The sequence below is a fragment of the Empidonax traillii genome, unplaced genomic scaffold (genome assembly GCF_003031625.1).
Source record: "Empidonax traillii isolate 1590-97213 ecotype Southwest subspecies unplaced genomic scaffold, ASM303162v1 scaffold112:size1231168, whole genome shotgun sequence".
Taxonomy (NCBI): domain Eukaryota; kingdom Metazoa; phylum Chordata; class Aves; order Passeriformes; family Tyrannidae; genus Empidonax; species Empidonax traillii.
This window is the reverse complement of record NW_020955305.1, coordinates 507,353-524,250: the sequence shown is the minus strand read 5'-3', so window position 1 is coordinate 524,250 and position 16,898 is coordinate 507,353. Positions and strand designations below refer to the sequence as shown.

General features: G+C 36.3%; 1 protein-coding gene across 1 annotated transcript in view; it reads left to right on the top strand.

The window, feature by feature from the left end:
- The first annotated feature begins 4,913 nt into the window (after window positions 1-4,913).
- Window positions 4,914-16,898, top strand: part of RXFP1 (relaxin family peptide receptor 1) — a 49,697-nt gene continuing 37,712 nt past the window's right edge. The window contains exon 1 of the mRNA XM_027882859.1: window positions 4,914-5,255. Within this exon, the coding sequence (XP_027738660.1) occupies window positions 5,207-5,255 (49 nt within the window). The 5' untranslated portion in view covers window positions 4,914-5,206. The remainder of the gene's footprint in view (window positions 5,256-16,898) is intronic.

The following is a 16,898-nucleotide window of genomic DNA, read 5'->3' as shown; positions in this document are numbered from 1 at the left end:
TCTTGAATATTTAACAACAGTTGGAGAATGTTACATTACTGGTCCCTTGTAATTATATGGCAATGACCTTGGGATTTCTGAATTTCACATCTTCCACTCTTTCCATTCTGTTCTCTGTAGGCTGTTGCAGAGATACAAAATTGGAATTGTAAATTAAGCCATTACATGAAAGCCACTGGATTGGAAAACATACCTACTTCACAAAATGCGGTTAATTTTACAGAGTTTATTTTCTTCATAGCAGCACATTGGCAAAATGTGAGCATGGAAAACCTACAGACAATGTCTCAAATAAATTCTTCGTTTCAGTGGTTTCGACTTTTAACAGTGTCTTCTTATATTATATATTTGCCCTTTAAGAAACCCTCCTTCCTCATATTGTAACTCACTTCCTCTTCTTCCTCACTTCTTATGAGTTTTGGGGGATGTTCTTTTTATTCTTTTTTTTTATGTTCACTCTAGCATGTGTTTGTCCTACATGTCTAATTGGCTGTTCTTTTTCTAAAACACCTTCTATCCTCAAAATTTTATGAACTGCATCTCTTTGGAGTACATTCTATCAAAGTGTGACTTAATTGCCAATGTTCATATCTTTGGTACTATCTCATATTCAAATATGTAAATAAATTACTAGTGAACATTCTATGAACTTCACACTGCCATTATTGCATATTCAGCTATAAGTATCTGAGAGGTCTGCCTTTTCTTCTAGAAGCTTAGGTGATGTAAAACAAAAATTACAATTATTAAATATTATTAAAATATGACAGAAAGGGATAACTCAGAAAAAGTCACACTGAAAAAGCAGGATGTCATATGCAGATCCTATGACACTCCCAAACAATATAATAACTTACAAAAGCCAATAACATCATGTCTGGAATCATACACAGTCATAGAAATACGGTTACACTCTTTAATCAATCAAAAGACTGGAAACGGCTGATTAGATTTGCAGGACTGGTTTCTGTTTTGAGACTCTTGGTGGATACACATTTATACTGGGGGAAAAAAATCTGTACTGTTCCTGTAATAAAGCCCTTCAGGAGCGAACATCTAGCTCAGGTGGTTTTTCCAACAGAAAAAAGTTTCTCCCCTTTTTCCAAACACAGGTGGAAGCAATTCCAGCTCAGCTGCAGCTGTGCAGATAAAAAGGGTCTGGAGAGGGAAGTGAGACGTCAGGAGCCTCTACAGCACAAATGCCTACAGAGTTTTCCTGGCCCATTAGGTTGGTTGTCCTAGGCCCTTCAGGTTTTGGGAGGTAGGTCCTATTAAATCTCTGCAACTGTGAAATGGGGAAGAATAATCTTTATCAAAGATAGCACATTTTTACAGTAGGGCTTGAGGCACAAGTATATGAGATAGATAAAGGTACCGCAGCACAGCTTAATGGTTGGAAAGAGTTGCTGTGAATGAGGTCTTTTCTTATCATTCTGTGCTTAGACATTTGTACAGTTCTCTTAAGAGGTCCTTTAGTTTGCTTTGCTCTGAACTCAAGGAACCTGGAGGCAGATGTTAAATAAGGAATATATCTTCCAAAGGTAAGAGTTGTCCTGTAAAATATAAATGTCTCATTCTCAGTTGCACTGTCTGCAAAGCATACTGACGGGGCTCTGAGAGTAGTGTAACTTAAATATAATTAAGCCCATTATATTCATTTGCACATTAATTATTCACACGTCTATAATACAAAACCTACAGTTTGATCATCAAATGGATGAGAAAACAGGAGGTTTGCTTTTCCAGTCATCACTTCTAAATATAAACTATATAATCTTCATGACTGCAGATGGCAACATGGGCCCAGTTACACTTTCAGTGCTTCATCCTGCACATTTTGTATTTCACTATAACAGCAAAACAGCTGACAAACTAGTCAGTATTTTCAGCTGAAAATTTGCTTTGCTTACTAAGCAACTCTTTGGTGTAAAATCACCATTGAAATACCTATTCTTTTGGGTCTTTGTTTTGATGTATGACATAAAGCATCCTTGAAATTATTCTTAATTAAACCAAGGAAAATTGCCACAGCAGGAAAGAACACAAGTATATCTGAGATCTAGACTACTCGGTACTTGAAAAAACACAGTAACAGGTGGAGTTTGTATTTACCTATCTGCCCCATGTAGAGTAAAACTTAGAGATACAACTTTTCTCCTACCTATACTGCATCTCTTTGAAGTTTATCAGTTATAACATTGAGTATTGAGTTCGATGTACAGAGGTAAATCACAGAACATTCTGAGTTGGAAGGGACCCACAAGGATCCTTTAGTCCAACCCTTAACAATATCTATTAATCTCCAAGGGAGTAGCTGCAACCTGTGATTTTTTTCTTCAAGCTGAAAAGGAATTCTAACTTTTTTCTACAGTAGCAGATTTACAGCTTAGTGTATATTTACTTTTAACATTGGCACTCACCATGGTGATGCATGCAACTATGATTTGTTTACTTCTATGAATTTCCTTCTATGTAGCACCTAATGTGAACAACAGAAAAAGACTAAAAGGTGCTAGAACTTCACTAGCAACTTATTTGAAAGTGACTAGTAATTACAGTTATTTAATTCTAAGCCCTTATCACTCAATTTGATTTCAAACACTTTGTAATAGAAACATGAGATGACTCTCGTCAATAGCATAATAGCAATTACTGGGGTTTAGGGAAAACATTCATTAATGTATTCTCTCAGATTGTGGTGTGGTGGCACAATGGTTGTTAAATATTTGGGGGGGTCTCCCCCACAGATCTAACAACTAAGTTCCTATAGCTCAGATACACTTTTGTCTGAATTTCAATTTTAAAATTGCTGTGAGTAGAAATACAAGCAAATACTGACCATCCTAATGAAGTCAAATATCTTCTCAAAGTTGTTTGAAACATAGATGCAATTCTTATTTCTTTGCTGTGTATGAAATTAGAATATAAATCCTATTGCTTTCTTGACAAGAGAGTTCTAAAACACCAACATGCCGTAGCTTTTTACTTTTTAGTGAGAAGTATTTATTGCCTTTCTAATACACAGACAAGTGTCTTCTAATAAGAGGTAAAAATGCATTCAAACCAAAACTATTGTTCTAAAGATAGTGTCTCCTCCTTTTTCTGCTCTGCATTCCACAGTTCAGCAATGAATGTGCTCGTAACTCTAGCTTCTTGGTTTAAATGTAATTATACTGAGAGAATGAGCTGAAAACTGCTGCTGCTTTTTAAGTGTAATTATTAATGTATAAGAAATTTAGAAGAAGGAAGATCTCAGAGAATTTTCCATAAGGTGAGTGTTTGTGCACAGCAAAATGAACTTTAATAATTATCCTTGCTAAAGGTCCTTGAAAAAGAAGACTGAAAAGTGACAACTCCCACTGGGGCAGAGCTACAGAAAATATATATATGTGTGATATGTACCACATTTGTGGATTTTCCCTCTTTAAGGTAGAAAATCTTGAACTTTTGTAGTGGCTCAGACTGCTTTTTGAAGAAGAAACAATTTTGATTTATTATATTATCAGGTAAAAATTATCTAGTCCAAACACACATATGGTTCCTACACATCTCAAATACTTGTGACTAGATTAGAAGCAGAAAGCCACAGAGGAAAGAATGCAAGCTAGAAAATTATTTCTTTAGAATGTAAGGTCTGTCTCATCCTTCACTGAAGAGGTCAAGCTTTTATTTTACTTTTCCTTGAAAGTATATTTTGCTTATTCTTCACTTTCTTTGTTCAGTTTCTTCCCCTGTTTTCCCACCTTGGAAGCACTTTTCTGCTCAGCCATAAGCCCTGGAGTATTTAGGAGTTAGCTTAACTCTTGAACAGTTGTTTGAGGCAAGTGTGATATTACTTGATATGCTCTAAAGCTAGTTCTCACCTCGTAAAAAGTATTTTACAGGTGCCTAATCCATTTGATCTATTTTTGCATCTACACTGCCTGTTACTGTTGTTGGTATAGTAGATGTCAATGTACTCCTTAGGGCTGCCATAGACCAGAACATTTTTTTATCCCACTCCCTATTTTGTATTCTTTTATAGTAGAAATCAAGAGACTGGCAGTTCATAGTATCTATTTTATAGACATCTTTACCATAGCAACAATGTCGACTTCGACTATAATATAGATTTTTCCCATTCTCTAAATTCACCGTTCTGTGGATGTGTTCACGCATGCACATATTTCCTTGGTCTGAGAAGCTCCTTTCCTCAGTCACCTGACACAGCTGCTCACAGGTTACCAGGGCTCCCTGACCACTGCCATCCTGGCAAGCTGTTAAATCTAGTAAAATTTAGCTTTTCATCTCAAGTTCATCTTTACTCACCAACTCATTTTCAAATATATTTTGCTGTGTTGCTGAGTGTCAGCCTTTACATCATAAAAAAGCTTTTAACCATGTGACAGTGTATGTGATGGTATATAACATGATCTACTGGTGACAGTAAAATTAAGGGCCGGATAGGAATGTCTTAATGTATTCAAAGAAAAAAATCTGGGAAAAAAACTTTCTCACATAAAGAATATGTTTCTGAACACCCCTGTTTGTTCTTTCAGATTGTTTTCCTTAGCATTAGTCATAAAGAGTGATTTAATGCGTAAAAATAGTGACATGCTGGTCTTGGAAATAAGTTACATCATACATTTTTCTGTATTTCAGTGGGAGACTGGATTGCTACAAAGGGACTGTATTTATAAATTTCACTCCCCCTTTACTGAAAAACCTCTAGTTTTTATCTAAACTATAGCAAATATTTGGTTTCAAACAGATTTGGCTAAATAAAACTGTACTTCTCAGACATCTCACAGCATTGCAACTTCAGAAAATAAACGAGGGGAAAAAAATTGGATTGCTGGTGTCAGCTCTTGGGACCTGGCTGTGTTTTGTGCAGCAGCAGCAGCCATCTCCTTCCTTGGGGCAGACCTGTGTCCATGCATACAGCACAGCCTTTGCCTGCCACAGAACAGAACTCATCCTGTAAAGGCAGAGCCTGAGGAGCCAGTGTGATCCTGGAAATCTTCATGTGCGTGTGCACCAGAGAAGGGGGAGCGAGGGAGACCTAGCGCAAAGGAGAGTAGGGGAGGAAGGCAGGGAGAGAAGGGAGCTTGCTTCACACACTGCTGAAGGCTGTCAGAAGCAGACCACACGAGCAGCACTCTGGCTGGTGTGCAGTTTAAGGGACAACATTCACTGACTTTATTCATTGAATTGCTGAAGGACAGATATGACATCCAACTGCTACTTCTATATGTTCTTGCTTATTGGTACCAGGGGTAAGTGTACCTGATATTCTTTCTTGTTTTGAGCATTGCAAAGCAGATAGCTGATAAACTTCAACAGTGGATATTTTTTTTTTTAAGAACTATGATATCTCAGTGTATTTTGCATTTCATGGCAATTATTTTTTAACAGAATCAAAGTGTAATGCAGTCTCTCAAGATTACTACCTACATGTTGGGATCAGATATTTCTGTATTTAATGCCTTAAGTGTAACTGTTAATAGTTATGAGCTGAAATTGAAAAATAAGAAACAGTTTAAACATTGCATAAATACTTGCTGTAAATATTTAATGAAGGTACATATAGAACTGACTCATCTCAGTTGCCACAAGATCCACATTTTAGACTCACTTCAGCAGTTTGAGATGATACTGTGCAAGTGTTACTAGAATTGGTAGTTCTCAAAGGGCAGATTGTGTTCAGGTAATAGGAATTTTCAGCATGATAGGCAGTATAGCATGTAAAATGGAGACTGAATTAAATTTCAGTTTTCTTTCAGATGGAAATCATTTCAGAGTGGTGGGAGTTACACCAGCCATTCTGTTTACTTTAGCAATGTTTTTCTCATTTAGAGTACCCTATCTGTAAGTGTGTTTTTGACTTGATAAAGCTGTCCCTGTGAAGCTGCTGATATGGATCTATATGTTGAATGCTCCAAATGGTTATAATTTTCTTTAGCTGTAATTATTACAAGTTGCTTTCTGTTGCACAATGTCAATATTAAGATAGTGGGTTTTTTTAATTGAAGATGAAAATAGCTACTTTTTCAATATCAACTGTTTTGTTAAACTAATAGAAGCATAGGGTTGAATTCTGCCACCTTCTGTATTGAACAACAGCTTGTTCTCTCTCCTGCTTTTAAATTAAAGCTTTTGGGGTTCATGTGTGTATACAGTGCTGCTTAAGGTTTGTAAGGCATATTGTTCCCCGTTAGGAGTTTGGGAAATAGATCTCCACATTCAGTTATTTTTATAGCTGCAAAACTTAGTTAAATCATTTGAAAAACTTTAAGCAGCTCTTTTACATTTTGGAGGAAAACATAATATATGAGATGCATGCATGAAAAAAGTAATAATAATGAATTTGGAATTAAGAAGGCGATGATAATGAGGTCTTATCAAGCCTGTGAGCAAGGTCTTGTTTCATATGCACCTGCATTGTCCATGAGCAATAATCCAATATAAAGGTAGTACTTTAAGATGTGCAGAATAAAAGCTAAACAATTTCAACAAACTAAGTCTTTAACATTACTGTTTTTCTATGCCAAAACATTAAAATCTAGAAACATGCATACAAGATGTGCAAATCATTGTTATAATTTCTGCTGTTAAATATTGAAATATATGAAGGCATATTGCAAAATAGGATAGCAGATGAGGACTGTGAATGACTACATGCCTGCTAGTTATGATGGCCATTACCTTTTCAGGTGTTCATTGGCTCACCATATATAATATAATACTTATGAGATTATTAAGATACTTATACATCTAGATTTGTTAAAGAGAGAAGTGGTGAACTCACAGGTTAAAGCACATGCATGCCTGGAGTCTCTGCTGCCTGTTAGTGCTCTGTCTTGCACGAAAATTAGTGGTTTTTTTAGTGCCATTTCTCACCTTGCTCAGTGTACAATTCGTATCTTCATTGCCTTTCAGCGTTTTAGCCAGCAATGTGAATTGTAGCCACATCTACTAGCTGGCTGATTTCATCTTCTCAATAGACGTAAGCTTTGCTCAAGTCTTTATGCTAACTAATATTAAACATTCCTGCATAGCTGTCCTTAGAAATTGGATTTACTTTATGTGGACTTCTGGAAGTTCAGCTAAATTTTGTTGCGGAATTTTTGCTGTTGGTTTTTCTGGGTGGGGTTCTTGTTCATTTGTTTGTTTTATTTCTGCAACATCACAGATCCTTCTAATTCTTTAAAAGATAAAATAAGGAATATATATCATACAAAAACTACTTTTGCCTGACCTACCCATACCCCTTCAGTGTGTCTCTTTAGTTTTCCATTCAACAGTGAAATTAGTACACAAGATACCTTTAATCCCTTTTTTTTTATTTTATTCTCTTCCTTTACCTTCTTCTTCCTTACATCTTTTTTTTTTTTTCTAATACGAAAACCTTTCCTTCCAAAATCCAAATAATCCAAGAAATCAAGCTTCTTATGCACTAGTAACTTCCTGACTACTTTCCCATGTGGAATGTAGTATTCCACGTAGAGGGTTTCTTTGAAAACAAAGCAGCATCTATACCATGCTCTTTGTCAGCACAACAGCCTTGATTATAACGTGGAGAAAAGTAAATTTCAGAATCTGGTTGTAGAACTGGCAGCACTGAATAAGTAGCAAGGATGAACCTCTGCCCAGGTGGCTCACACCCCTTGCTCAGGTAGCAAGTCACTTTAGGTGTGTGGCTGGCATTGCACTGCCCGCTGCCACATCTCTTCTCTCTTAGTAAAATAATCAGCTGTAATTACTGTGGCAACTGTAGTGCATGCTTGTGCCTTTAGCATTTCTTTGATTAACTTTCTGGGGAAAAAGCTATTTTATCCTCCTGGGCTTTGGCTAAGTGACAGAATCTCAAACAATTCATTTATCAATCATTAAGCCAAACAGAAAAACACTAGTATCGAAAAGTATTCAAAGTGAGTTCCAGAAGGGATTTGGCAGGCTGCTTGTGAAAAACAATTGCAACTCCTACTATTTTAACCCTTTCTGTTCTATGCCTCTACCTGACATTCTCCAATCCTACTTCTGCTTGCACCTGCAGTTCCCCTAGCCTCTTCTTTGTGTTCTCCCTCTCAGATATAATTTTTCCTTTCCTTACCCTCACTGTAAAATGCCTAGGAAAACTTTCTTTAAAACATCTGAACCTTGTTAGACCTTCTGGTGCTTCGTGAGGGTGACAGCTGTTTTCAAGGCCAAGATCTTTTATACCAAATGCTTTATGTCAAATGTGGGAAAGAGGCCATTCTAAACTATTTGGAAAAGTGCAAGTTTATGATTGTGTAGGAAAGTGCTCCTGTTTACATATTTTGTAACATATTTTAAGATCCTTTCCAGATTTCTAAATAGAAAAGTGAAATTACTTCAGCCTTTGCACAAGCTCAAATAACCATTGTGTAATAATAACATTTGGTTGTTTCTTTCATTTAACTTGGGCATTAATCTGACTAACTATGTTTTTATGCGTATCACAAAAATTAGTATCTTTACAGAAAATCGGGGATGAAGACTAGATTTGCTGAGGAACATTTACTGTAGTGTCAGTTAGGTGGTAGTTAAAAGTCTACACAATGTTAAACTGAACTTTTGAAAGTTAGATCCTGCAACTGCTGCTTGGGCAAGGATGTTTTCTCCTCTCCCTTAACAGCACATGGGGCTACCTAAGTTGAAAACCTCTTTATAGCAACTCTACCAGACTTGAACCACTTGCTCTGAAATTTTATATGCAATGTGGATCTTTTGCACCTTGAACAAGAAGATAAGCAAAACTTTACCAAAATAATTTCGTTTTTCCAGAATGTGAGGAATTGTTGTTTTGCCTGTGTTGAGCGATTCGGGGAATCTTGTACTAAGCTATGCTTTTTTTCAAACAAATAAGAACTTTTGAAGTATTCCTCTACAAAATCACTGTGCCTGAGAGACAACCCCCTGACAGGCCATCCCACTAGAACTGATGAGGCTATTCAAGCCCAGTTGCAGTAAAGTAAAAAATAACCTCTTCTGACAGATGTTACTGGATGCTAGAGACCAGCGTGACATTCATCAGAGAAAGTGCCATCAGTCATCTCAGCAAGGGTTTTCTGTTGGTGCCAAGTGTCCTAGACTTTGAAGCCATCAAGTCAGACTTTGAAATGGCTGTCTCCAGGTGGGGAGGCGCAGGAACCTGAGAGGATCAGGAGGTCATATTGGTTGTGTCTAAAAGACAGAGAAGGTTAAAATGTATTAGAAAGGACTGAATAAGAAGAATGACAGAGGGACAAAAGGGATGGGTAGATGGGACATTGGAGCAGAGAGATGAGGGAAAGAGCTAATGCTACTTAGAAAGGGAAAATGGAAATCAGAAAGACTATTAGTCAGGGAAGGCAGAGACTGAGGAAAGGGATGCGTGAGAAGGAGACAGCAGGGAACAGTGAACTAATTAAAGGAGTTCTGAGAGAGGGGAGTGAGCATGTGAAGAATGAAGTCAGAGGATGGTGAGATCAGAACTAGAATCCTATACAGACAGAATGGGATGAGATAATGGGAAGTAGGTAGTGATTAGGCAAGAGAGGATGGAAGTGAGTGAAGTGCCCAGGGCAAAGAAAAGATGAAATTGAGCAGAAAAAGCATCTGTGCTTGGTAGGGTTACAAAGCCAGAAGGAAGCTCAAGACTGTCCTGTGACTTACTGTCTTCTTTCACAATGTCTCCTCCTGCATAACACCTCTGCTCAGAGGCTGGTAATTAGTGCTTTCAGATCACTCTACCCTCTCTTAAAATGAAGGTCTGGAGACCTAAAGGGTCTAAAGTAGTGATGCAGCATGGTGTCATGCTATAAAACGTTGGAGAAAAACTGATTTTCTCTTTTAATAGTCTGAGATGTTACCTGTATTAGTGAACATAATTAATTTTGTAAACCCAGTGCTTAGGAACTAAGGCAAAAGACATGGTCTTAATTTGCCCTATGTACCCATACTGCATTTTCTTCTTGCTACATCTCCACAAAAACTCACGCTTTGTGTGCTGCATTCAAAAAATGAATCAGAAACTTATGGTGAATTATGCTGCTTTTTGACCCTGTCTTTATTTGCTATAATTAATTAATTATTTAATTAATATAAAACATGAATGACCATTTGATTAAAACAACCGAACTCTGCTCTGCACAACTGATTTCTATTCCTGCTTCTTGACTCAGACACTGATACTCTAAATGCTTATAAATGGATAACAATTATATGACAGATTTTCTATATGACAAATTTTCTAGGGGTTTTACCTTGATCATCCTGATGTGGTAGCATTCACTGCATGGCTGCCACTGACATCTATAAAAGCTGATATTTAAGCAGTCCGTGAAGCTGATTCTGAATGTAGAAACCTAAAATTAGCAGAAACACTTGCCAAACATATGTTAATGTCTGAGCTCCCCATCTGAGCAATAATATCGTATTCTAAACTGTAATCAAAACAATTTGTGAAGACTTAAAAATGGGAAGTCTAATTATTGTAGCTGTGTGACTGAACTAATTAGGAATTTAATATTGTAGCTTGTAAGTGGTTAGACTGTAGACTAAGACATCAGTAATTCACTAGAAGACTAATCAAAGCATAGATCTCTTGCCTTTAGTGTGTTATCTGAAAGTGTGTTTTCAAAAACGTATGACATTTAAAAATCTTGAGTTTGAATTCATAGTTTGAACATGTGTTGCTAATAACAGATGCTGCACATAAAAAAGTGACTTTGTATACGTAATGAAGCAATGCACAATATTATGCTCGCTACCTGCTGCGTCTCAGTGCTCATGAGGGATCCAACATGAAGTTGACTCGTGTGACAGGGCAAGATATATGCATCGGGAAGAAAGACTGAGGGGAAAACAGGGTTTTGGATGAGTATCTGGAGCCATCAGCTGTGGCCCGATGGGGAGATCCAGGCCTGGGAGGACAAGCTGACCTCATGTCAGGGGAAGAGAGTGGGGAGGAAGAGCCCAGGAGTAGTTACACTGATGCTGCAGGACTTGCACACATGAAATCACTCAGCAGAGTTTATCCAGAAAGCATGTTATATCACCCAGTCCCGTATAGCATAGGTCACTGTGTTACACCCGTGTGCTCTGTATCAATCCTGAGGCTTTTATTCTCAGTCAAGTAATTTTTATCTCCTGGGGAGAGCAAGCGTCACTACAGCACTAGGAATGGCAATGGCTGTACAGTGACTTAAACTCAGAGAGGTGCACAGGTCTGTGTAAGAAGGCAAACACTGCTTCTTTCTCCTCTTGTTCTGTAGAAAAAATAAAAGCACTGGCTTGACCTGAGAGAGGAGATTTTTCCCCAGCACGGATCTGATTGTTAATATTTTGCTCAGTGTAGGGGAAAAAAGCATAGTGCTTGGAAGGGGGTTGGTAGTTGTGGTATTTTTTAATTTAAAAATATTTTTTCTGTTTTTATTTTTTTTTAATTGCAAATAAAGAAATAGAGATCTAAAAAAAAGTTCTTAAGTTCTGCCCACAACAGACTTAAAGCCAAAGTTTGTGCATATGGGGAAGGAAGGGACTAAATTAATGAATTTAAGGGCCATCTAATTGTATATCAAATGCCTTGATTATCTGGAGAATTTAATAGTAATGCAGTCAAAAAAGATGGTCTGCATTTTTAGAGGTTTGATTCAAGAAGACCCATCTACCATAAAAATGAACTCCCTGATGTAATTTTCTGGACTTCAATTCCATGTTAATACACGTGAATTAACTGTTATGTTGTCTCACCTAGAAATTACAGATAATGGTTTTCAGAAACTAATTATTTTCTAGTATTCAAACAACACTGCAAATCTATAACTGTTTTGGTATTTTCTTCATATTCAAAATCTGTTGTATAACAAAATCAGTTTCAGAGTGTTTCTCAACTGATTCATTTCAAGGTCCTGTGATGACTGGTTTGAAAATTCATTAATTTATAAATGCTGCTTTGGTTTTGGTATGGATTTTCAGGACCATACAGAAAGAGTTTTTACTTTTCCAAATACTTATCAAAAATGGCTATTGGATAGTTGGCTTTTCTACAACCCTAAGATTTATATGTCACATGAGGCCTTTCTTTTTCTTACTATGTTTTAGAAAAAATGTTTTAAAATAAATATAGATTAATTCTATAGCACACCTTCCTATTTTTTTTCATTTTATCACTATTTTGTTTTATTTTCATTTAAAATTTTTAAATCTTTCATTTACATATTCACTGCTTTCACACCATCATTTAACTTGGTTGGTTTTTTACTCAGAAATATTTCTTGGCTTTATGGATGTGCAGCTTTGGAGAAGATTTCAGATTTTTTTGCACCATTTTAAGTACGGGGATATGATTTCATAAGTTACAAATATTTTATTGCGATATAATTATCTTATTCAAGATACTAAAAAACTGTGGTCAGATTGTCACATCTGATAACACAAGAAAACTTATTGAAGTAAAGTATAACAGAAAATATCTATTTTAGACTGAAATTTTAAGATTTACTCTCTAGATATGTCTAGCAGCATGCTGTATATTTTATCTAGGAAAACATTAGGAGCTAAGAACCTTTAATGCACCTTCACTGAGTAAATTGTAGGTAATTGTATAGGTCGAATAAAGTAAGAACCTTAGTGTTAAAAAAAAAAAAAAAAGAGGTACTGTCTTTGATACAATAGACATTGAAAGTGCACTGACACCTTGACTTTAGAACATAAATGTCTTCTCACAACCTGCTGTGTGTGAATTCGAGTTGTCAAAGCATCTAACTACTGTGTTTTTAAAGCCTTGGGAAAAGCTGTGTTCTGATGCTTCCTCCTCTCAGTCCCCTTTCCACATCATGATGCAGCTGTCACAACAGTCTTTTATGATTCCTGTGAGCAGGTCTGTATTTGCCTGGGCACTCTTCTGCATGCCTTGCCCAGAAGAACCCTCTGTCTGATTCAGCCATTCAGGTGTGGAATAAACAGGGATTGACAGAAAGGTATCGCAGGACCAAGGCTATGCAGCTGATCACCATTGGAGCAAACCTCTCCTCCTCCCAGCCCAGTATCCAGCCTTGTGTGCCACGCTCCCAATGGATCGGGATACTCTGACTGAAGCTCTGTTTCCCAGAGCGTGCTCTCATTTTTGTTGGCAATGAGTGTCAGGAGCAGACATCATCGTCTCTTGGTTTAACTGAAGTGGGGTTGAAAGGAAGAGAAGGAGGAGCTATAGACTATATGGAGGTGGAATACATCAGTAATCCATGCAAAAATATTGTTCTGCCACACAGCATTTGAAATGGAGACATACTTCTGAATGTTGCTTCTTGTTATCTTTTCTAACCTAATTAGGATATCCAGACAACTCACACGTATGTGCTGCTAATACAACATTGCATTATGCACATAAATATATGTATAAAATCTGAAAATTATATTTAAAAAATCTATTACTCTTAATTTGCAGGTATATTTTTATATAACCTGCAAATGAAGAATTAAGTCAGATGTCTCTGGTCATGGAGTCCAAACAGCTGGACCCAATGATCTTAGAGGTTTTTTCCAACCTAAATGATTCTGTGGATCTGTGGTTTGACCAGCTAACATTATTCACTTTAAGAAAGCAAAAAATCCTATTAGCTTGAGATAATTTCTGGGTTTTGCACTTTAATTGGAGCATCACAACTTATAGTCATGAGTTATGTGGATTCACAGTAAAATATAGCAGAGATAGGTAAACTTATGATTCTTAAATTGAACCCAAAGTTAATGAATCAGAATCCAGTAATAAAACACTAATTTAAACATGGTCTGCAAATTGATTCCTCATAAAATAGTTCTGTGAGGTCTTAGAGAATGAATTCTCTAAAATACTTTCAAATTATGTTATTTAAAAACAGAATAACAAAGAGTTCCATAGTTTATGATACTTCAGGAGGGTAGAATCTCATATATTTATAGAGCACCACCACATCCTAAACCCAAACTTGTAGTGCTATATTAAATTTAAATTCTTAATAGTTATAAATGGTTCTTAGTAACAAAAATATGTGAATAAATAAAATGTACGAGACAATCTTATCTCAGGGTCACCAAGAAATAATATATTTTTATTGTTCCAAAATTAAAATTAAGTATGCTTCAGAGTTCACTACGCTGGCTTAGTTCCATTGTAAGAACTATCATGACATTCCTTTTAGTCTTTATTAAAGCCACAATGAATGAAGGGGGAAAAAAAGTAAAAAAAAAAAAAAAGAAAAAAATAGATTATGTTTCCTATTTCAAACACTTTGTGTAGGACTCCCAAAACATTTCTCTCTCTGGAGTCTTAGAAAAAGCATGCCTGAGATTATTTTTCAAAGATTTATTTAAGACTGTGTTACTTGGGAGAAGAGGAAAAATAGTGTGGCATCTGAAATTTTGGCTAATGTGTAGCTTGCTTAGTTGAACTGCCTCTCTAGTAAAATAAGAGACTAGAGAGCAAAAGAAGATGGAGAAAGAGAAAAATAGAATCTCCTACTGCCACTCTTCAGGTTCTTTTCCTCATACTGTGTCTGGGCTGGCTGTTCTGAAACCTTTTTTTCTATCGTCAGCTTTTCAAGATGTTCATTCTACCAGAATGTTGGAGTTCTGTGGGTTTTTTCCCCATCCCAAGAGCATACCAAATTTTAAGTACATTGTATAATCCAGCCATAACTGGGGCGGGGGGAGACAGTGGTTTGAACAGGAGTGTGTAGACACATGACAGGAAAAAAAAAAAAAAGGAAGACAGGTTTGCCCTGTTTGACCTAAGAAAAGTTAGGCAAAGGGTTATGATCTTTTAGGTTGTTTTCTGTTATGAGGAGACCTTAATGATAGTCACATAACTCTTTGCTTATTTGCAAATACTCTGTTCTCAGAACCTCCTACAGTTTGAATATCAGCAAGTAATTTCCCTGTTCATTGCCTTTTAATTTCATTCCCTTATTCTTTGCAACTTTCTCTGAAGGATTTGCTATAAGTACTTTCTGTCTCATCTCCTGAATTTCTTTTTACTTCCGTGCTTGAATGTACACAAACTCTTTTCCTGTATATGATATTGTGTCGTGGAGTCATTTAAATCCACCTTTTATTTTTGGAAACTTGAGAGACATATTATAAATGTCTGTTGCTTGTTAATTTAAATAATTTAGTTTTCACAAATCACTGTCTCACTCTTGCTTACTTTACACATGGCTGACTGAGTTAACTTGTTGAAAGCAGTCTGAAATTAACTTCTTTACGCTAATCTCTAACTACTCTCATTATGTATTTAAATTCAGAGCTCTGGTTATCTAGATGAGGTGAATGATTGTTGCTTGAGGGACACCAATTTCTCAGTAAATATTTATCTTTAACCTTTTTACTAAACTAAATTTTCAATTATTGGATTGCTCAGCTTTAAAAAAATAGATCCTTCAGTAGCTTGCTACTGAGTGTGTTACAAGATAGGAGAATAAATGTAAGATATGTGGCAAATACTGTGATACGAGAAACTTTTTTCTGTAGGATTACAAAACTTCAAGAATGCCATTCCAGGTGTGAAGCTTCACAGATTGTTTTGGGGTGTTTTTTAAATACTTGTGTTTAAACCATTAACTCCTAGAACTGTGGTTTGTTAAAGGATGAAAAAAATCGTTACTTGAAATAAATTTCTTTTATCTTTGGGACTTAAAGAGTCAGCCCAAACATACTCCTTAGTGGTTATGAGAAAGAATCAACTCCTGGGAGAGGAGTCTTCCTCAATTTTGATAGCTAAACATTGCCTTTCTAGGCCTTCCAGGTGGGATGGTACTGACTAGCACAACGTATTTAACTGTGCTAGTTAAAGGCACACTCGGACCTTCATTTTTATTCAGTATCTAATGCCATCTGAGCAAAACCCTAGTGTTTCATGTGTTCAGCTTTAGACTTGATGTTACTCTCCTGTGAAAAAGAAATAAGTGAAATTGAGAAGTTACACTGATGCAAAAAAACATAGGGACAGGCAAAGAAAAGCTTACCTTGATGTAATTTCTATTGGAAATCATATCAGAATACCCATATAGAACTTATTGCTAAACAGAAATAATAATCAGATATAATTTAAATTCTGTTTATTTGGAAGAAAAGAGGAAGTGAAGCAACAGAAAAGTTTGGCTCTGTTCATTACTTTGTGTCTTTGTTGGGCATTGGGCTGAACCCTCATCCTCTGGGAATGCCCTACAAAATTTGAGGTTTTGGATACAATTCATTTTACTACATGTTGGGACTTTTACAGATATTATTATCTCTTTCAGCTCTTTCTGTGCATCAGAATCTCTTTGTTCCAAGTCTTGTGCAAGCAGAACAAAGCCACAAATTAATAGAAGGTATAAGAGCCAAATCCCCTGGCAAGGTGACCAATCTGAGTTCCTCTACTGGCAGTCTCTGGCCCTGGAGTGGACTTGTCTGGCAGTTAGACAAGAAAGATCTTCCAGCACTATAACTGGATTAATTAGACTGAATTATCTGTGGCATAACCAATAACTAGCTTCAGTGATGTTGTTAGAGATTGGATGTGATATTTTCAAAAAGAGGGTACAAATTTTCTGCTTTGGAAAATGATTCTGAAATGAAAGCATTGTGTAACCCACAGCAAGATATAAAGGTACCATATGAAATTAAAAACAAAACAAGTACCAGATTGGCATGTAAAAGTCTTAATAGATCCACCTCCTTTGCTAAAATCCTTTGTACTGTGTTTCGTTTAATGAAAGCAAACATTAGGTGTAGTTCAAATGCTACATATTTCTACAATGACATCTAATATGATCTACCAAAGATAAATATAATGCAATAAAACCAAAAATGTAATTCTTGTTGCAAAAATAACAGCTAAACATTAAAAAAAATGCTAGTGTTTTAGAAATTACTCTGCTGCAGCCATTTGACAT